Here is a 21,320-nt window from a genome sequence, read left to right as displayed (position 1 = left end):
ATATAAGGCACAACAGACTGTGCATTTTAATTTCCAGTTTAGACTTATCTTGCAAACTCCAGTCAGGCATACTCAACTGCCTCTTGGACACCTCCACTTGGATGTCCCACTGGCACCTCAAACTCACCATGCCCAGAACTGACCCTCTCCCAAGAACTCTCCTTTCTGTTTGCCCAAGGCAGGAATTTAGAAGTCATTCTTCATTTTTCCTACTTACCCCATGTCCAACCAGTCACCAAGTCCAGTTCTTTTAAACTCGTGTCTAAGGAATCCATCCCCTTTCTTCAATCCTGTTACCTCTCCATGTTTCAGGCCACCATAATCCTTCCCCATTACTAAAACAATTTCCAAAACTGGTCTCCCTCCTTCTCCCAGTCCCCAATCCATTCTCTTCACTGATCTTTCTAAAACACAAATCTGATTGTTACTCTTCCACTTAAAGCCCTGCAGTCTCCCCACTGTCCTTAGGATAAAGTCTAAGCTCTTGTGCTCATGGGTGTAAAATGCATTGGAAATTTTTTCCATCAGTAAGATGTACCCATAAGTTCAGAGCTGAGCATGGTATCAAAGATCCAGAATCTGAGCCTACCTGTTCCTCCAAGGTTGCTCTCCCATTAGTCTCTCCTCTGGCCAGGAAATGCTCATAATTCCTGGCACTGACCCCTCACTTTCCTCTCTTTTTATAAATTTATTTATTTCTGCTTGCGTTGGGCCTTTGTTGCTGCATGCGGGCTTTCTCTAGCTGTGGCGAGCGGGGGTTACTCTTCGTTGCAGTGTGTGGGCTTCTCATTGGGTGGCTTCTCTTGTTGTGGAGCACAGGCTCTAGGCACGCGGGCTTCAGTAGTTGTGGCTCACGAGCTCTAGAGCACAGGCTCAGTAGTTGTGGATCATGGGCTTTGTTGCTCTGCGGCATGTGGGATCTTCCCCGACCAGGGCTCGAACCCGTGTCCCCTGCATTGGCAGGCGGATTCTTAACCACTGCGCCACCAGGGAAGCCCTCACTTCCCTCTCTTTGAGCCCTGTAAGGTCTCATGTCTCCAAAAGTCTTTCAAAGCCCAGCTCAAGAGCCATCAGCACTGCCATAAATGCCCCTTCTAATTCTGAGCTCCTAAAATCCTTAGGGCCTACTCTTCTTGTAGTACTTATCCCTTGCACAGTATTGCAGTTGGCTCATGCATGATTTCCTTCCCTCTCCTTTTAAGACTTACGGAAGTCAGAGCCAAAAACTTAATCCTCACTAGAGTCCACCTATGTAACAGGTGGTCAGTAAATATTTTTTAAGCGCGTAGATAAATTTAAGAAAACTGTATCCCCTAGCCCCTTTATGTCCCGCACGAACAGGGCATTCTCTAAAGTATTCGCTAGAAAATAGCACCTCCTTTGCATCCTACCCACCTCACCAGTCAGAATATTCCTCGACCAGCTGGGTGAAGGATGGGCTGGCACGCATTCCTGTGGCCGTTTTGTACGGTTTTCTACCTCCAGTCCTCGGAGCTGCGGCTGGTAGAGGACAGTAGAGATAGCTAGATGATGTAAGTCAAAGGGCAATGCTGTCCACCCGGTACGATAAGACACAGTTTAGGAAGGAAGACCCTCCCCAACCCCAGAACACAGCAACTCTCCCGCAGACCCTCTTACCTACACAGGAGGGTGGGGACTCTTCCTGACCGGCGTCCTGGCTGGCCAATACCTGATCCAAATCAAGCGAGTCAGCCAATGGCTGAGGGCCAGGGATAGAGAGGGGCGGGGCATGGTTGCTAGGGCCGAGCTAGCCGGGTGCTGCGAGAGGCCCCGAGAGAGACTCGGTGGTTGCTAAGGCGGGAGGTCACAGAGCGCGGCTCAGGGATTGGGTAGCGTCGAGGGAGGTGGGTGGTGATTGGGCGGTGCCCAGGAGGCCCCCGGGTGAGGTGCGGGAACGTGAGCGAGAGTTCCGGCCGGAGGCCCGAGCTGAGGGCCGGCGCCTTCATCATGGCCTCGGCCCAGCTGGACTACACCATCGAGATCCCGGATCAGCCCTGCCGGAGCCAGGGTATGGAACGGGGGTTGGGTCCAGTTGTGGGGAGGTGACCTAAGGAGACTGTGGGTCTCAAGCGCAGCTGTGGTCCCGCCCCTCTTGCGGCCCTGTCCTCTCGCGGCTCAACCCCTCACGGGGGGGGGGTTCCCCTCACCGCAGGTCCTAGACTTGGTCGGGTCCAGAGAGCCCCGCCCCCTAGTAAGCCCCTCCCCCAGAGTGCTCTTGGTGTCCGAGCCCCGCCCCTTCCCGGCGTTTACCCGACCCCTAACCCCGCAGGTTGGGGCCCTTCTTTCTGTCTCTTTAGTCGGAGTTCCCAAGCCCGTACCTTCGCTTCTCTCCTGGTAGCTGAAGGCCCTCCTGATTCCTTTGTTTGGGGTCGGGCTTCCCACTGCTAGCCTTTCTTCGGCAGTTGTGGTTAGGGGTCCCACCCATTATATTTCATCCACTATTTTCCTCGGGGTCCATGCAAAAGCCCAGGACACAGAACCTTCATCCCTCCCTCCTCTGCACTCTCCTTGGCAGTGGTTACAGAGCCGTCTCTGCCATGAAATAGAAGTCTGCTCAAATCCTGACTCCTCCCTTTAGTAGCTGGATGATCTTTGGCAGGCTTCCAGCTCTGAACTTCGGTTTCCTCATCTGCACAGCTGGGGTACCAATAGTAATCTCCCTCCTAGGGTTGTTGGTTGCACAACTGAGATTATTTGTGTAAAGGACCCAGCATAATGCTTGGCACCGACTGAGCTTTATGATTAGCTTTGTTTTCCTCTCTACAGTCATATCATTACAGAAAGATGTGTGGGAGCCTCCACAAAATTAGTAGCCTGTAGAGCAGGTCTGGATGCCTGGCAATGTGAGTCGGATTGGGGGCCCAGAGAATGGAAAGTTTGGCCCTGATTGGGAATATGGTAGAGGAGCCTTGACATACACCCCAGCCTGAGCTGCATGTCTTGTCTGCGTTACTCCACATCGTCTTCACACCTCCAGCTGCAGCTCAGCCTCTTCTATTGCTACCACAACCACCTTCCCAGTGCAAAGCTTTGATCTTATCACTGTTCTACATAAAACCCTTCAGTGGCTCCTTATTGCCCTCAGGATAAATCAAATCCAGATTCCTTAGCATGGTATTCAAAGTCCTCCATAATTTAGCAGACCCTGCTTACCTCTTTGATCACTGTGTCCTTCCACTGTTCAACTTGAGTTTTATGTTCTAGCAACCCCAAACTGCTTGTGATTCTCCACACACTTCTTGCTTCCCTGCCTGTGCTCCCTCCATTTCTTCTGTCTGGAATGCCCTTTCCCTCTGCTGCCCCACACTGCCCCCTCGCTTGCCTAGTTCATTATTTAAGGCTTCGCTCAGGTGTTACCTCTTTCAGGAGAGCCTTCCCAGACCCCTCCCATTGCATCTTGTGTTCCTTGGGTGGGGTCTAGGAGGGGAGTGCAACCGCTAGGCTCCCCCAGAACAGATGGCTCCAGACCAGCTGTATTTCCCTAGAGCCCTCTGTCGGCCGAGGGCTCTTAGGCTTATAGATGTAAAAATGCTTTTGAAAAGTTTTGACATCAGTGGGAGATAAAGCCAGTTAATAATATTGCCCTTGGAGAACCTTCAGCTGCAAAGAGCTGGAGCTGCCTTCTGCATGGCCAGGAGGGCAGAAGTTCTGCTTCATCACACGTGGGCAACCTGGCTGTCTTGGTTTGCATTTCAGTTCTACCTCCTGCTGTTCTATGGCTTTGGCAAGTTATTGAACCTCTCTGAGCCTCAGATTCCCTATTGTGAGGGTTAACAAGGTAGTGACTGGATGTGTGTGCCTGGCATGGAGCAGGTGCTCCGTTGGTATATTTCCTCCCCTTGTGGGTCCCCTCCCTGCTTCAGGGGGCTGGGTCCTAGAATTGGAAGAAATCTCAGGGGGCCACTTTGTCCTGCATCCTTCTCCTGGCATGAGAGCATGCTGTTGCCACCAGACCCTTCCCTGACAAGATGCTTCCTCCCAAATATCCTGGCCTGTTGGAGGCAACTGGGATTGTTAGAAAGCACTTATCTTTCTTGAGCCACAGTAGGCCTTCCTGTCCTTTCTGCTTTCAGTTCAGCATTTGCTGTGTCCTGGCGATGGGTTAGTTGCTGGTGCCTCAGAAGTGACTCACACACAGACTCCTTCAAGGAGCTGTGGTTCTGGGGAGGGCTGAGGGCTTAGTAGCAGGTGGTTTCACAAAGACGTGGTAACTGCAGGGCTAGGAGGTCGTGGTGGGTGCAACACAGAGCAAGGTAGTCTCTCTTCCTCTCTTTTCAAGAGGACAGCTCATCTCTCTTCTCCAAGAGAAATACCTTCAGGGCCTTCAGTTGTTCCTCCTCTGGTGTGGTTCTAATAGCCTCCTCCTTCTGATTGCTCCTCTGTATTGGCTTTGGTTTCTCATTCCTTTCCCTCTCAAAGTGCATAGCCCAGAGCTGAGCTCAAGGCGGTATGGCCCTCAGAAGGAAGAGACAACACTGTAATCCCCTGAATCTGTTTTCTTCCTGTCTGCAGAGAGCTCCCCTCCAGGCTGACAGGGCTTCACAGACAATCTTTGGGGGTCCAGAGATTGTCTCTCTTTTGCAATTACTGTTTAATGGTGAAGAAGTGTGTAGGACAGTCATATTTGGTTTCTGGAATTGCTTTTCCCCCATAATTGAGCATCAGAGCCACAGAGCCCAGCACTGCTGTGAGTTGATAGAGAGGCGAGCAGTTTCTGCTGGCACATCAGTTAGCTGGAAGGCAGCTACAGATCTGGGGTCGTTCAGAGCCCAGGGTCCTTCTGCTGGGATCCCCACCAGCAAATATCCGTGGCTGTCTGGGCCGAATGAGGGTCGTCTGCCTGGTCCTTTGCTGAAGCTGATCCCTTGACCTAGCATTTCCCCCCATCCCACCCACTCCTCTTTGACCAGTGATCCCCTCACCCTCCTAAGTGAGAATCGGGTATTCTCATCTCATTTCCTTGGGGAAGGTTCTGTTCTCAGGGCTCCCACAGCAGGGATCCCTGTCGTGTTGTTGGAGGGTTTTGCTCAGTGTTGCCAGAGCCTGGCAAGGGTGAAGTGCCAAATGAGCTGAAGGGAGTCGTTTGGCAGCACTTGGGCCCTGCCCAAGTGGCTCTGCCATCCCAGGCCAGGGCTGTGCTGCCCCTCCTCCCAGCCAGAGAATGGTCAGCCAAGTCCTGCCCTGGGGCCCCTCTGCGGCTCACTGGCAGGCTAGCAGGCCTTCTTAAAGGCACCCTGTTGCTTTCATGTTCAGTAAACATGTTTTAGAAATAATTGATTCACAGAATTAATGAGGCTGGGACAAGGGGCTCACTCTTAGAGTACAAAGAAAGCCTTCCGGGGGTGGGGGGTGGGGGTCACAGAGAAGGGAAGTGATAGGTTTATTGTAGGCCCAGGCTTAATTGTCGGTCTGCTCTTCTGCTGAGCGCCTGCCGGGGTCAAAGAAATGCAGACCTTGTTTTGACCCCCAGGAAGTCTTCCCTGGCACCGGGGAAACAGTCTGGGGTGGACCACAGTCCGGACCACCATGGTGGGCCCCAGGGGTCGGCTGCCTTCCTGGAGTAGAGTGGCCCAAGCTGGACCTGGAGCTGCGGGAGGGCTGACAGGTAGATGGGGAGCAGCAGGAAGTGCAGAACTAGGGGCGCTGGGGGGACTGAGAGTGGCCCGAGAGAGCAGGGCCCTGGCGGCAGGCCGCCGGGTGCTTTCAGGAGCCGGAGAGAAAATCTCAAGAGCTGACATACCAGAGAGGCCTCAAAGGCCCGGGTGAAGGGTTGGGACTAGACCCTCTTGTCTGTGGGGACCCCATAGGTACTTTTCTTTTTTAAACAGGGGAGTTTTGTTTATTTTTTTAATCACTGTATCTTTTCTTTCATGCTTTAATAAAAACCCTTCCTAATTTGTCTGCTTTATACCAGGCACCATGCTAGGCCCTGGATCTGAGCTCCAGACCTGAAGGACCCTTTGCTGGCCTCCTTTGCCTGAGGTCTCCGTGGTTTCTGTTGCACTTACATTGTTGACCATGCCTGGCTCACATGCCAGGCCTGCCAGGAACCCCTCTTATAATTTTATTACTTCTCACGACCACCTTGTGAAGTAGGGAGTACTCTTATCCCGTCTTACAGATGAGGAACAGAAGCTCAGGGGAGGTGAAGCATCTTGCCCCAAGTTATCCCAGATTCCAACTTGGGAGCCTCACTCCAAAGCCTGTGCATGCAGATTTCAGTTGCCATCAGGAAGTACTGCCTGCATGCACTTCCATTTCTAGGAAACAATTAAGGACATGCAGGAAGAAAGAGGTGTCCATTAAAGTATTTTTATAACAGCAAAAGATTGGAAACAACATTATGTCCAATAATGGGAGCTTGGTCACCATAAATTATGAAATATTCTATAGCTGCTCTGCAGCCACTACAAAGAATGGTGTAGAGATATGTAAACCGACAGGGAGAGATGTTCAAAATATATTGCTAAATTGAAGAAAGCAGATTACAAAAGCAGTATGGTTCCAATTTTATGAGATATTCATTTTCTGCTTTTTCTACAGTGAGCATGCATTCCTCATGAAGTAATAATAATTTCAATTCATTGAACTCTTTCTTTGTGCCAGGGTAACATGCTAAGCCCTCAGTAGTCACTATCTTATTCAGTCCTATGTATTATTATCCCCATTTCACAGATAAGGAAATTGAAACTTAGAGAACTAGCTCAAGGTCTGTTTCATAGTTATTGGTGGCAGAACCAGAGATTTGAACCCAGGTATGGTTTTATACAGTATGCACTCCTAGATACCATGCTACTCTCCTATGCTGTTACTCCAAAAAAAAAAAAAAGTAAATTTAAAATGAAGTAATTTGGTTTAAATATAGGAACTGTGAGACTCTAGAAAGTATTTCTTGGGAGTAGAGGAAACTGAGGATCCTTTTATTCCTTGTATTTTAAGAAGAAAACATAGGTTCTTTGTATTTTCGTTCTGGCTTGCAGAAGAAAAGCACATATTGTTCCACAGATTCTTATGCCTTGTCAGCCCTTTCCTTTGTCTTCCCCATATGCCCCTGGGATATACACAGTCGGATTTATGCTTTAGTTTTATGACTTGAACTGTTGTACAATATAGAGTGTATCTGTAATTCTTGTATTATTGGTGTCAGTGTTGTTTGTTGAGAAAAGTCCAGAGGACAGAGAGCCTGTGGGATTAAATTGTTTTGTGGGGTACTCAGGAAGTGCCAGGGTTAAAAAGAATACTTCTGCCTCACCAAGGGGCTTCTGGGTATCCGTGATCTCTTTGACTTCTCAAGTGCTGTTGACGCTGCAGGACACCTCCCCCCACCCTTTTTAAAAAAATAATATTTTAACTCTCATTGCAAAAGTGATACATAGGAATTTTAGAAAGTGAGTAGAAAAAAAAATCATGAAGAAGAAGTTGCCTCTGATCCCAGAAATAATTGCTATTAATATTTGATGTATTTTTTCTATGCATAAGTATGTGTAGGTATGTGTGTATGTATGTATATAGGTATTCTGTTGTACATACTTCTTTGCAGCTTGCTTTTTCGCTTAATGTGTTACTGTTAATTCTTAAAATAATAACACTATTGAGATACAATTCACGTACCATAAAATTCACCCTTTAAAATGTGCAATTCGGGCTTCCCTGGTGGCGCAGTGGTTGGGAGTCCGCCTGCCGATGCAGGGGACGCGGGTTCGTGCCCCGGTCTGGGAGGATCCCACGTGCTGCGGAGCGGCTGGGCCCGTGAGCCATGGCCGCTGAGCCTGCGTGTCCGGAGCCTGTGCTCCGCAACGGGAGAGGCCACAGCAGCGAGAGGCCCGTGTACTGCAAAAATAAAATAAATAAATAAATAAAATGTGCAATTCATTGGTTTTTAGTATATTTACAAAATTGTGCAACTGTCACCACTGTCTAATTTCAGAGCATTTTCATCCCCTCCAAAAGAAGTCCTGAACCATTAGCAGTCTCTCCCCATTTCCCCCTCCCTCCAGCTCCTGGCAGCCACTAATCTACTTTCTACTGTGTGGATTTGCCTGTTCTGGACATTTCATATAAATGGAATCATGCAATATATGGTCTTTGTGTTTGACTTCTTTAACTTAGCATATGTTTTCAAGGTTCATCCATGTTGTAGCAGTGCTTCATTCCTTTTTATGACCAAATAATATTCCATTGAATGGATATACCACATTTTATTCATCCATTTACAGGTGATAGGCATTTGGATTGTTTCTACTTTTTGGCTATCGTGAATAATGCTGCAGTGAACATTCATGCACAGGTTTTTGTGTGGACATATGTTTTCAGTTCTCTTGGGTATATACCTAGGAGTGGAAGTGCTGGGTCATATGGAAACTCAATGTTTGATTTTTTTGAGGAACTGCCAAACTGCTTTCTAAAGTAGATGCACCTTTTTTGCATTCTCACCAGCAGTGTATGAGGGTTCTGAATGCTCCATATCCTCATCAACACTTGGTATTATCTGACTTTTTATTATAGCCATCCTAGTGGGTATAATGTGCTGTCTCCTGGTTTTGATTTTCATTTCCCTAATGACTGTGATGTTGAGCACCTTTTCATGTTCTTATTGGCCATTTGTACATCTTATTTGGAGAAATGTCTTCAAATCCTTTGCCCATTTTAAAGTTGGGTTATTTGTCTTTTTATTTTTGAATTGTGAGAGTTTTTTTATGTATCCTGGATACAAACCCCTTATCAGATGTATGATTTGCAAAAATTATCTCCCATTCCATGGGTTTCTTCATTTAAAAAATTTATTTATTTATTTATTTTGGCTGCGTTGGGTCTTTGTTGCTGCACGTGGGCTTTCTCTAGTTGTGGTGAGTGGAGGCTACTCTTCATTGGGGTGCGTGGGCTTCTCATTGCGGTGGCTTCTCTTGTTGAAGAGCATGGGCTCTAGGTGCATGGGCTTCAGTAGTTGTGGCATGCGGGCTCTAGAGAGCAGGCTTAGTAATTGTGGCGCACGGGCTTAGTTGCTCCGCAGCACGTGTGATCTTCCCGTACCAGGGCTCAAACCTGTGTCCTCTGCATTGGCAGGTGGAGTCTTAATCACTGCGCTACCAGGGAAGTCCGGTTTCTTCACTTTTTGATGGTGTCCTTTGATGTTCAAAAGTTTTCACTTCTGATGAAGTCTAGTTTTTCTTTTATTCCTTGTACTTTTAGTCATGTCTAAGAAACGATTCCCTAATCCAAGGTCACAAAGATTTCCTCTTACATTTTCTTCTAAGAGTTTTATAGTTTTAGCTCTTACATTTATGTCTATGATCTGCTTAATGTATTACAGACTATTTCCATATGATTAAACATTTTTCTTTCATAGAAGTAGAATTACTAAGTCAAAGAGTGCATGTTTTTTGAGGCTTTTAATACATGTTCCAAAATTGTTGTGATTCTCTTCTCCCTATCATTTCCTTCCCCCTTCCTACCTGTCCCCCACTGCTCTGGTTCAGGCTTTTGCCAACTCTTGCCTTGCGCGTTACAGTAGTAACATGCGTGTTACAGTAGTAACACGACCTGTTCTTAACGGGCCCTTTCAGTGCAGTGGATAAGCACAGTGGCATGGTGATGGTGGTGCTGTGACAATACAGAGGAGGGGCATCTAACCCAGTCTAGTGATGAAGGGGCTGGGGAGGGCATCAAGGGGGGCTTCTTGGATGTCAACAGTGAGCTGACTCAGCAAGTGGCGTGGGCATTAGCAAAGCATAACATGGAGCATCAGCCTCCAGGGCTGGGGAGTGAGGAACATGTGCAAGGTCCTGGAGGCGGGGGGTAGTGTGGCATGGTGGTCCAGAGATGGATGCTGGCTGTGCCACTTCCTGGCTGTGTGTTTTTTGGGAAAAAGACTTACCCGCTCTGTGTTTTAGTTTTCCTATCTGTAAAATGGGGATAGCAATAGTAGCTAACTCCTAGGGTGGTCGAGGGACCAAATGAGGCAGCGTATGTTGAGGTTCTGACTGCGATGGCCAGTCCCTGAGGAGGAGCAGGTGGAAGAGGTTGGTGTTGGATCTGTTGATATACAGGGGCAGCCATGTGTACAGCTTTGGAGCTGAGTGGAAAGAGATTTAGTTAAGACTTGTTTTTTTTACCCAGGGGGCCTCCTGGGGTAGTGGTGATGAGCTGGTCTCTGAGTCAGACCACCTGGGTTTGGATTCCAGCTTCACTGCTTATTAGTTGTGTAACCTTGAGCAATTATTTACTATCTCTGTGGCTTAGTTTTTAATCAGTAAAATGAGAATAATAACAGTACCTTGTTCGTACGATTGTTGTGAGGATTAAATGAGTTGATATATAAAGTGCTTCGAATAGTGCCTGACACAACTCTCTTTTTGCTGTTATTGTTATTGTTTTTCTTGGTGATGGCAAAGAGGGGGAGGTAGAAGCTAAAGGAGATGTGGAATTCAGAGAGGTTTGTGATGGTTTAGGACCAAGGTGGGTTTGATTGCCTGTGCAGGGCTGTGGTAAGTCCTGGTGTAGAAGTGGGAGACAGAGCCAGTGCCCGAGTCTTCAGTGGCTGCGGGGCAGTGGCCAGAGGCCAGGAGATGTCAGCAGTGGGAGGGGGAGAGAGGGATGACCAGTGGAAGGAGCATAATAGGAGTGGGGGCTTTTACAGAGAATGGAGGAATCATGATCCAGATGTGGCAATAAATAACAATAGCCATAGCTATTACTTTTATTACTCTGGAAAGGGCAATGGGTAACAAGAAGAATGCCAGCTCTTGCTCCTTGGATCTATCCTTCAGTTTGCAGCCACGTGTTCATTCATTCAGCATGTTTCTGCTGAGTGCCTAGACAGGCCAGCTACAGTGCTGGGCACCAGGGATGTGGCGCTGAATGCAACAAACCCAGTTCCTGCCTTCACAGAGCCTACTGGCTGAGGGGAGACAGGCATTATACGAGTAATTGTGCGAGTCATTAATCAATACAGACTGGATCATGCCACTCCCCCAGTTCCAGAATCTTCATTCGCTCTCCACTGCTCCGGATAAAATCCTGACTCCTAAGCATGGCTTGGGGGCCTTGCAGGATCGGGCCCCAGTCCCACTCTTGGCAGCTCTCCTGCCCACTTCTGCTCCCTCTTCCAGGCTTCTAGCCTCCTAGGACTGCTTGCTGTGCCCCAGAACAACTGTAACATCTCCATCGTCCCCTGCCCCTGCTCATGCCCTTTCTCCACCTGGCATGCTCCTACGGTCCGTCAAGGCCAGCACAGCAAGCGTGTCTTCCTGTGGGAGGCCTTTCCCGGTCACGATCACTCTCTCAGCCATGTTCCCGGAGCATCTTGGACTTTTCTGGTTTATAGTGCTCCATGTCTAGAATCAGAATGGGCAGCATGGCTCCAGTGGGAGGAGGTCATGACGAAGGCTCTGAGTTAGGAATGGGCATGGAGAGGGGGCCCTGGGAAGAGACTGTGTCAGGGGCGTGGGAGATGCCTGTGGGTAGGAGGAGCACCTTGTGGTTCAGGGGGGCGGCCTCAAATGCCTGGCTGGAGTAGAAAGACAAATTCTCTCCTTTTAGGAATGTTATGGAAAGCTTGGGCTCTGGGAAGAGGCAGTGTGTCCAGGGTGTCCGTATTCTGAGTTTCTTCATGGAGTTGTGTATCTGGTGAAGAGTCATTTCTGCCTGAGTTGGTGAAGCCAAGGGTGCCGGCAAAACCTTCAGTGGAGCAAAGTGGAGTTATAGAGCCCAGCTGTGGGGTGAGGGGCAGCTCAGAGGCCCGGCAGAAGTGTCTGAACCTTCCTGGACTGGGAATGCCCCACCACTGCTGGTAAGAGCGGCCACCAGGGGAATGTGACCGCCCCTGGCTGCCTTCTCTCTTTTTGAGATAAACCCCCAAACCCTTTGCTGGTGTCTTGGTGGTGGTACCTGGAGGGGAGCCCCATAGGCTGGGGGAGGGGAGCCCATGCTCAGATGTTAAGGAGCCTCCCTGGAGCAAGTCTCAGAAATCCAGCTGCTGGACCTCAGAGGGTCAAAGGCAGATCCAAACTGTAGCTATTGATTACCACACATGAGGCTGCTGCAGCCTGAGCTTTACGGGTAGTCATTGCCAGCAAGGTTGGGCCAGGGCCCCAGTGAGGCCCAGATAGAGCCTCTCTACCAGAAAGGCCAGTGCAGGCGAAGAGCTGCCCTGGCCAAGGACAGGAGGCCACCAGGCCAAGAAAAGTGGTGAGAATATGTAGAGTGGCCTGGTTAGAGCTGTGGGACCACTTCTCCTATCAGAGGCTGAGGCCAGTGTCAGGGGAGCCTGGGACGGCTGGCAGGGGTCAGCAAGGGACTGAGGTGCTGGGAGCTCCTGGTCCAGGCTGAGTTGCAACTCAGTCTGGCATCCCCATGGGTGCAGGCAGTTAATCTCCAAAGGCTGGAGTTGCCACTGCTGGAGAGCAGGAACACTGAACTTTTCAATCACATTAATTTCCACAGGAAATTGTTGTCTTCCTTTTGTCCAAAGGTTAGTGATTTATATTTACCATCCTCTTAACTAGCCTTGAAATTTACTGTTGCCAGGTCACCACCAGCATCCATAAATCTTAGGGTGGCAGCTGAGCATAGCCAAGTGGCTTGATCCTTGGAAGGGTACACCCCGGTCCTTTCAGAAGGGCAGATAACTAGCAACAGACAGTCCGTGCACAGAAGTCGCCCCAAGGAGGGTGGGTACTCACTTGGCAGGGGAAATGAGATGAGGTCTGACCGACAAGGTTGCAGGGAGGCCTTCAGAAGCAGCCGTGGAGGAGGCAGGTGGCTTGTGCCTTGGCACGTCACCGAAGGAGATGAGCTTCTAGTTGTGGACGGGGCTGGTGGCACAGAAGGTCTCAAGTGACTTAGCTAGGATGGGGAGCAGGGACCAGATTCCCAGCTCTACACTTCCTGTGTGACCTTAGGCAAGTAACTTAACCACTCTGTGCCTCAGTTTCCTCATCTGTAATAATATTACTCGTATTGTTGTTGTGAGGGTTAAACCTCAGTAAATACCGGCTGTTATTCTTCTCTGTCAGGACAGGGTGGGTGGTTTGGTAGTGGCCGCCAGAGTCTGTCTGCTTCACTTCCTTGCTTATACTGCCCTATCCATTTCTCCTTTTTTTTTTTTTTAAATAATTATTTTATTTATTTATTTTTGGCTGCGCTGGGTCTTCGTTGCTGTGCGCGGGCTTTCTCTAGTTGCGGCAAATGGGGGCTACTCTCTTGCGGTGCGCGGGCTTCTCATTGCGGTGGCTTCTCGTTGCAGAGCACGGGCTCTATGCATGCGGGCTTCAGTAGTTGTGGCGCACAGGCTTAGTTGATCCGTGGCATGTGGGATCTTCCCGGATCAGGGCTCGAACCCGTGTCCCCTGCATTGGCAGGCGGATTCTTAACCACTGCGCCACCAGGGAAGTCCCCCATTTCTCCTTTTAAAGCCTTCTTCTTCCGTCTGCTCATGGAATTAGGACAGCAACTGGCAAACTTTTTCTGTAAAGGGCGGTATCTTAGGCTTTGTGAACTGCGTGGTCTCTGTTGCAGCTACTCAGCTCTGCTGTTTAGCTTGAAAGCAGCCACAGACATTATGTAAATGAATGAGCTGGGCTGTGTTTCAATAAAACTTTATTTGTGGACACTGAAATTTAAATTTCATATGATTTTCACATCACAAAATCTTCTTTTGATTTTTTTAAAAAAAGCATTTTAAAATGTAAAAAACATTTTTAGTTTTAGTTCGAAGGTCATATGAAAACAGATCATGGGTCGAATTTGGCCCATGGCTTGTAGTTTGCAGATCCCTGGATTAGAAGGTGAAATTGCATGGCGGAAGTATTTTTTTCACTTTTCTCACCTGGGCTATGTCTTTGAGTCACTAAAGAAAGGGGCTCTCAAGTGGGTTTTTCCAGTTACCCTGCAGTGCCTCCTGAGAAGCCTAAAAGCCAGTTGAAGTGAAGGACAGAGGAAGGAGCCCCCTGGGAACCCGAGGCACAGTTACCGGCAGGATGCCTGGGCCTGGCCCCTGGCGCTCCCCTGCCAGCAGCCCGAGTAGCGCTGGCTCTGGATTGGCCAGTCACCCCCACCCCAAACCCTAGCTCCAGGGATTACAGTCTCACTCTGCTTGTGTTTCAGAGAACAGCCCCAACCAAGGCGGGAAGGAGGCGGGGACTCGACAGCCTTTGGTGATTCTCTTGGGCTGGGGTGGCTGCACAGACAAGAACCTGGCCAAATACAGCGCCATCTACCACAAAAGGGTGAGTACTGCAGGTGTGCGGACGCCCAGTGCGCTGGGGCTGCTCTGCGGGGCTCTCCCAGCTTTGGCTGCCCTCATCTCCGGGCTGCAGTGGAGGCTGACCACCAGTCAGCCCAGGCAGGCCTGGGAATGGCACCAAGAATAGCCTGTGAGGAAGACGCTGGGCCCGTGGGGACTTGGGCAGGATTATCCACCCTTTGCAGCCAGCTCTGTGGCCTGGTCTGTCCCCTTCAGCCCCCTGACCTGCTCCCCCTTCCTTCCTCCCCAAGCCCCACAGTGGACAGCCCATCCCAGATGTGCTCCCAGCTGCGGAGTCAGCCCAGACCTCAAGTCTCTATTGGCTAGTGCTGCCTCTCTGGGCAGCAGGAACCTGGGCCGGGTGTGCTGGGCATAGTCTGGACTCCTGGGGCTTTCTCCTTTTCTGACCAGGTGAGTTTCTGTCTTAGGGCTGACCATGAACCCTCACGTTTCCAGAGTAGAAGGGCCTCTTGGAAGAGAGATTCAGGACTGCGGTTTCCTTGCTTCATCTCAGGATGCACCAAGAGTTGTATGTAGAGGCTGTGGTTATTGGAGAGTCTTGGGAGGGCCTGGTTATATCTGCGAAGCCCCTTTCACAGTTTTGGCCGCTGGCCTGACCCTGCCCTCCTCAGCCCAGACCTCCCAAAGCAGGGAGGCATCAGTACAGACCCCAAGTCACCAGCTGGAAGCCCTGCACTGAGGAGGAATGGCAGTCAGCTGGGAGAAGGGCCAGCTGGGGCCCCCTCCTCTCAGCCTCCCTCCACTGACCCATGTCTGTGCTGTGCCCCAGGTGCGTGGTGGCCCTGGAATGGGAGAGGGGTTGGAGGAAAGATGTAGTTCTGAGCTTGAGGCCTCCCCTCAACCAACAGACCTGGTCCTCTGGCATTGCCTTATTCCTTAAGAAGTTTCAGCTGCTTCTGAATTCTACTTACTGGGCGAGGCTAGTTTGGTTTCTCCATTAGACCAAGATCCTTGAGGGCAGGCAGAGGACTGGGAATAGGTGAGTGTGGCCAGGACAGAGGACAAAAGAAAGGGCAAGTGTGAAGAGATGAGGCTGGGAGGGTCCTCAGGGGACTTAAACAGGGGTGTGATGTTAGACTTGTGCTTCTGAGAGTCCCTCACTGCCGAGTGGGGAAAGGATTGTGGGGGCCAGGACCAGAGGCTGGGAAGTGAGTTTGTTGAGGCGGCCAGGACCTTGGGGCTGGTGGTGCTGGTGGAGGGAAGTTGATGGATCAAGGATCTTGTTAGGAGGTAGAGTGGTCATTGGATGAGAGATTGTGTGTGGGCACAGGGATAGGGAGGGGTCTGGGTAATGCCAGGTTTCTGGCTGCAGCAGATCCTGGGTTCTTTGAAACAAGGAGCACTAGAAGAGAAGCCGTGGGCTCTGGGGTGGATGAAATTTCCCCCAGGGAGTGTGTAGAGGGCAAGGAGAAGAGGCCCAGGACAGAACCCAAGCTTAAAGGAGCAGAAGACGAAGAGGGTCCCACGTGGAAAGGAGGAGTGGCTACAGATGGACAAGAAAACTCAGGGGAATGTGATGGAATCCACAGGAAGAGTCTTAGGGAAATGGACCACTGTCGAGGGAGAGAGGAAAGATGTTCTTGGGGCAGACGGCATGGGAGGAAGTGATGGAGTGGAGGGAGGAAGTGATCCCAGGGAAGGCAGAGGGGTTGAGGTGGCAGCGCTCGTTGGCAGGGGGTTGTCTGGGAAAGGAGTGGGTGCCTTTACCCCCTGGTCAGGAGGATAAGATGGGGGTAGAGAAAAAGATTTTCCAACCCCAAACTCCTGATACTTTATTATTTAAAATAATATAAAAACATCATGGTCTGTCCCCTAGAGATCACCTCTGTTTAGCCTTAGTATATATCCTTTCAGCTTTTTTTCTGTTTGTGCATCTTTTCTTTACCTAAATAAGATCTCTTGAATACACTATTTTATATCCTGCTTTTTTTCGGACCATGATCTCCACCGTCCCATATTAATACATTTTAATCTCATCGAGTTTCCAGTCCATATTCAGATTCTCTGATAGTCACCAAAGTGTCCTTTACAGCTGATTTTCCCGAACCAGGGTCCAATCCAGGATCGCCCATTGCATCTAGTTATTTCGTTCCTTAAGTCTCTTATAAGTCTAGAATAGTCCATTTTTTTCTGTTTCTGTCTTATTGAAGAGCCAGGGCTACCAGAGAGTGTTTCGAAGAGCTCGTAATCCCAAATGCTGCCAGAAGGAAAGTACGGTGGGGACCGAAAGGTGTCATGGGATTTAGCCATTCGGGAGAACGTGGGCGACCATGGTAAGAGCAGTGCAGCTGTCAGAGTGGAGTCGGTGGGAGGGGACCAGGTGGAGAGGGTGGGTGTCAAAGTTTGGGAAGGTGAAGAGAGGGTGGGACAGAGTTAGAGGGGAACATGGTGGGAAGGCAGAGGCTTTAATTTTTTTTAAATGAGATCGGTTTGAGCAGGAATCTGGAACGAGGAAGAGACTTGAAAATACAGGAGAGTGAGGTGAGGGCAGATGGATCAGGCTAGGACCGAGCGTGTGTGGAGATGGAGAGATGGTTGGCTTCAGGGGCGAGAGAAGAGACTGGGATCGGACAGCCAGTGAGAGCCCGGTCCTTGGTGCAGGGGGCGTTCTAGGAGCATCTGACTCGGGAGGTGGCGGCAGAGATGGAAACCTCAGAGCGAGGCCCAGGGAAGCTTGGTGTATGTGCCCTTCCTTCACAGGGGGTGTTGGGCGTTCACAAGGCAAGCTCTGTGCATGCACTCACGGGTGACGTGGAAGTGGAGGGCACATGCGCCCTCAGAGACGGTGAGTTCCCAGGACTCGCTGCTGAGTTTATGCCCGTATCAGCAGGTAGTGCTGCATGGGAATGCTTCTGGGGAGAAGCGTGTGTGGGCGTGCGCGCACGCGTGTGTGGGCTCCTGAAGGTAGTACCTGCAGTGGTGTGTGCGCTGTGGCGTGCGTTGGTGGCTGTGCTTTTTTGTGCACTTCACAGGTGGTGCAGTGGGTGCCATGGGTGTCTGCATCTGTGGGGTGTGAGGCGGACAAGGCTGTGTTTTTTTCCCAAGGGTCGTGTGTGTGTGTGGTGGTGTGGAGTATGTTTGCGTTCATGGGCGATGCTGTGTGTAAGTTGAGGGTGGGTGGAAAGCACCCTCTGGGGAGTTGGAGCAGAGCTCTTTGTGAAATCTTCCAGATCTGTGGGGCCAGGTAGCATCCGTGACCCCCGCTGCAGAGTCTTGGGAGGGGGGCTTAGGTACGCTAGGGTCTTGGTGAGAGCAGAGCCAGGAGGAGTTGGAGCACATGTGATCACAGTCAGCGGGAGGGGACAAGGTCAGGAGGCTGATGGCAGGGTTACCTCAGCTGACCATCTCTCTCTGGCTCTGGGTCATTCGAGTACTGCGTGCATGTAATTTTCTCCTTGTTATTACTCCTACCACCACTAATGACTGCTGTTCTTAGCTGAGGACTTTGTGCCAAGTGCTGTTTTGGGCACTCGAGGTACGTTTTTTCATTTCATTTTCCCCACAATCCCAGGAGATGGATGTCATCCCAACTTACAGTTGGGAATGCAGACTCAGAAAGATGAAGTAAATTGCTGTTCATCCATACTGTTAATAAGTGCTGGTCCCAGGAATTGAGCCCAGAACTGTCTGACCCCAGAGCCTGCCCAACTCAGATTCCCCCGACAAAGGGCCCTTTGTCTCTGGCACATGTTAATGAGAGAGGATTAGGACTCAGGGTGGCTTTGGCTGCCTGTTCTAACTGGCCTAGAAGGGGATCTGTGTGGAGACCTTGAGGTGTACTTGACCCAGGCATTGAGGGGTACAGAGGCCTAGAGAGAGTTTAGCTAAAGATTTTAGAATTTGAGGAACAACGGAGTTTACTGTATTTGGAATTTCAGGGAGAGTGAGGAGTGATCCCAGGCCTTGGAACCAGACATTTGGGAGTATGGCCTCTGTTCTCAGGGCCCTGCGGGAAGGTGGCAGTGGCCACAGACTGACGCCACGTGGGCCTGGCTCACGGGTGGCCTCTGGTGGTCAAGGCTGGGCCTGCAGGCTGTCTCAGGTGTTGGGTCTTGTGGGGATACCTGTTTGTCCCTGGGAAGTAGGGACAGGCAAGAGCAGAGTCGCTGTAGCAGGGTGTAGCCAAGCAGTGAGGCCTTAAATGTGCCAGAGTTGAGCAGATGAGGGTGCAGGGTCAGGAGCGGGAGGGAGACAGGGAGCGGACCAGAGTGAGGAGGCTTCCTTCTGGTCAGCCCAGATGTTTCCAAAGTGAGCTCTGGGCTCCAGGCCTCGCATACCATCCCAGGCTGAGGGGGCTTGGCCAGCATGAAGCGCTTATTCCACAAATGGGCCTGGAGTGGACCTTCCTGCGTCTAGGAGAGGTGAGCTGTTGCCCAGACTGCAGCAGGGCCTGGAGCACTGCCAGCTTATGGGCCTGTGGAAATTGGAGCTGCTGGACCCCTCTGACCTTAGCTGGTCCCCACCTCCCCACCTCATCCCCGAGGATGGACAGGGCCTCTCTCCTCTCCTCAGGGCTGCATCGTGATCCGATACACAGCCCCCTGGCACATGGTCTTCTTCTCCGAGTCCCTGGGCATCCCTTCACTTCGTGTCTTGGCCCAGAAGCTGCTTGAGCTGCTCTTTGATTACGAGGTTGAGAAGGAGCCCCTGCTCTTCCACGTCTTCAGCAACGCCGGCGTCATGCTGTACCGATACGTGCTGGAGCTCCTGCAGACCCACCGGCGCTTCTGCCACCTGCGTGTGGTGGGCACCATCTTTGACAGTGGTCCTGGCGATGGCAACCTGCTGGGGGCTCTGAGGGCACTGGCAGCCATCCTGGAGTCCCGGCCTGCCGCGCTGCGCCTGCTGCTCCTGATGGCCTTTGCCCTGGTGGCAGTCCTGTTCCACGTCCTGCTGGCGCCACTCACCTCCCTCTTCCACACCCACTTCTATGACAGGCTGCTCGATGCAGCCTCTCGCTGGCCCGAGCTCTACCTCTACTCCAGGGCCGACGAGGTGGTCCTGGCCAGGGACGTGGAGCGCATGGTGGAGGCACGCCTGGCGCACCGGGTCCTGGTGCACTCTGTGGACTTCGAGTCATCTGCACACGTCAGCCATCTCCGCGACTACCCTACTTACTACACGAGCCTCTGTGTCAACTTCATGCGCAGCTGCGTCCAGTGCTGAGGTCCTTGCCCTACCCACCTCACCTCTGCTCCAGAAATAAATGCCTGACACCTCCCCATAACCTACATCCGTGGGTGGGGTCCTCTTCTAGTTAACTCCCTGCAGCCCTCTGGGACTTTATGGTTCTCCAGGTAGAGAATTTCCATGGGCCTCTGTCCTGGGGACTGTGGTGGTTTGCTTATCCCAGGATTCTAGGGGCAGGAGTGGCTGCGCAGGTCTCTGCAGAAGCCTAGCAGTGGTTGTGTTTGGATAAGTGCAACAGTCGGGCTGCTGACTCCTGTGGCATTTAGGCCGTGAAGGGTTAATAAAGCTGGGGGTGGGGGGTAGGGGTGAGGACGAGCCCCAGCATTGATCTCTGATTCCTTGAATAGAAGGTGAGCTTCGCAGGGAGGTGCCAGAGGGTAGGGGCAGGCTGGGGCAGGGGCTGTGATCTGTGCTCCCAGGTCCCGGAAGGGCAGAGCCCCACAGCATGGAGTGCCGTCCCTGTGGGTCCCATCTGGCAGTTCACTCAGGCTTCTCACTGCCAGGGAGTCTGATGTGGAAGCCAGATGGGGAGCTGAGGATACACAGGTGGGGGGCCTGTCCAGGTGTACCACACTTTGCCAGGAAGCCGCTAGATCCAGAAAAGTTGCAAGATGTGTGTGTAATGGGCAGATGGAGTGGGGAGCAGGAAGACAGCAGCACCAGATGGGAGCTGGGACAAGCTGAGTCAGGAGCCCTAAAGACCAGAACCAGAACCACTGGCCTGAAAAAAAAAACTTCATCTCCTTGAGGGAGACCCACTTGGATCCTCTGTAGGCAGAAGCAGTGGCTTCAGCCTTAGAGTCCTGTATCATCTATCATTCTACAAGTCACTGCTGCACAATGCTGGCACATAGCTGGCATTCAATAAATATTTGTTGATTTAATGAGCTTACTGTGGTGATCGAGGGACTTGGGGGGCAGGGATGGGCTTTGAAAGTTTGACCGGCAGTGAAGGAGATGGCTGGAAAAGCTCTGGGTGGGAGCTGACCCCTGATAGTCTAAGGGCTGATGGACCCTCTGTCTCCAGAGCCAAGCTCTCCCGACATCGCCTCAGCCCTCTGGGACTCCCCCACTACTGTGGCAGCCAGTTCCTATGGCTGCATTCCTAGCCATGGCCAACAGGTGGCAGTGCTGCACGCGACAGTGCTCAAGGATCCCACAGCAGGGCGGGTTTCATGCCCTCACTCTGGGCTAACGTCTCCTGTTAGAGAGCATATGGTCCCCAGGGTGGAAGTAACCAGCCATCAAGGACCCACTGACGTGAGTCTAGGGCAGGGAGAGGGGAGTAGAGAGCCGAAAGGAGCCAGCCGGTGGGGATTGGGCATTGCCCACTTCTCTTGCAAACCCTCAGCCGTCACTGGGGCTGCTCAACGGGCCACATACATTCCCTAGAATCTTGGGCCCCAGGATCCTTGCTTTCAGAATATTTGGTGTCATCAAGCTGGGCCTGGGCCTGTGAAGGGCCTTCGCTGGACTCCAACCAGGGTGATTTGTCATCTGGGTGCAGAGAGGGACAGGAGCTGCCAACTGGACCTGATTCTGTAATATTCACTGTGGGCATCCCAGAGGAGACAGGTGTGTCTGAGATTTGGGAAGATGGAGGGTGGGCCTGCTGTGTGAGAATGTGTGAAGGAGAGGAGTCTGGAGTCATAAAGATACTCTGAGGTCTTGAATTTTAGCAGAATCTTGTTTTGTCAAAACAGCTTTCTGTGGTGGACAGGGGCTCATCTTTAGCTTTGAGCCCCTGCCCAAGTACCCAGAATGCTGCTCACCCACTGGCACTGGGCAGCCGTGGGGATAACGGTTTGACAAAGCTCCATCTCCAGCGCTGGCTGCCCAGCCTCAG

At 51.3% G+C, this 21,320-nt stretch overlaps 2 protein-coding genes across 6 annotated transcripts in view; one reads left to right on the top strand and one right to left on the bottom strand.

Annotated features, from left to right (window-relative positions):
- Positions 1 to 1,478, bottom strand: part of ARMH1 (armadillo like helical domain containing 1) — a 47,828-nt gene extending 46,350 nt beyond the window's left edge. Inside the window, exon 1 of the mRNA XM_082616297.1 lies at positions 1,396 to 1,478. The gene's annotated coding sequence lies outside the window, so the exon portion shown is untranslated. The remainder of the gene's footprint in view (positions 1 to 1,395) is intronic.
- Positions 1,479 to 1,834: 356 nt separating this feature from the next.
- On the top strand, positions 1,835 to 20,358 carry TMEM53 (transmembrane protein 53). 5 transcript variants are annotated; one of them, XM_082613070.1, is made up of 4 exons: positions 11,645 to 11,809; positions 14,125 to 14,246; positions 14,692 to 14,792; positions 18,797 to 20,358. In XM_082613070.1, the coding sequence occupies exons 3-4, from the start codon at positions 14,700 to 14,702 to the stop codon at positions 19,448 to 19,450; spliced, it is 747 nt and encodes a 248-aa protein (XP_082469196.1). In that variant the 5' UTR covers positions 11,645 to 11,809; positions 14,125 to 14,246; positions 14,692 to 14,699; the 3' UTR covers positions 19,451 to 20,358. The 5 variants fall into 5 exon arrangements, with proteins under 5 accessions (XP_082469195.1, XP_082469196.1, XP_082469199.1 ...); XM_082613069.1 differs by lacking the exons at positions 11,645 to 11,809; positions 14,692 to 14,792 and adding an exon at positions 1,835 to 2,029; XM_082613071.1 differs by lacking the exons at positions 11,645 to 11,809; positions 14,125 to 14,246 and adding an exon at positions 14,896 to 15,053 and having other exon boundaries at positions 14,719 to 14,792.
- The last annotated feature ends 962 nt before the right edge of the window (positions 20,359 to 21,320 follow it).

The sequence above is a fragment of the Mesoplodon mirus genome (genome assembly GCF_964341445.2).
Source record: "Mesoplodon mirus genome assembly, chromosome: 3".
Taxonomy (NCBI): domain Eukaryota; kingdom Metazoa; phylum Chordata; class Mammalia; order Artiodactyla; family Ziphiidae; genus Mesoplodon; species Mesoplodon mirus.
The sequence above is the reverse complement of the archived record's forward strand: the minus strand, read 5'-3'. Positions and strand labels throughout refer to the sequence as shown.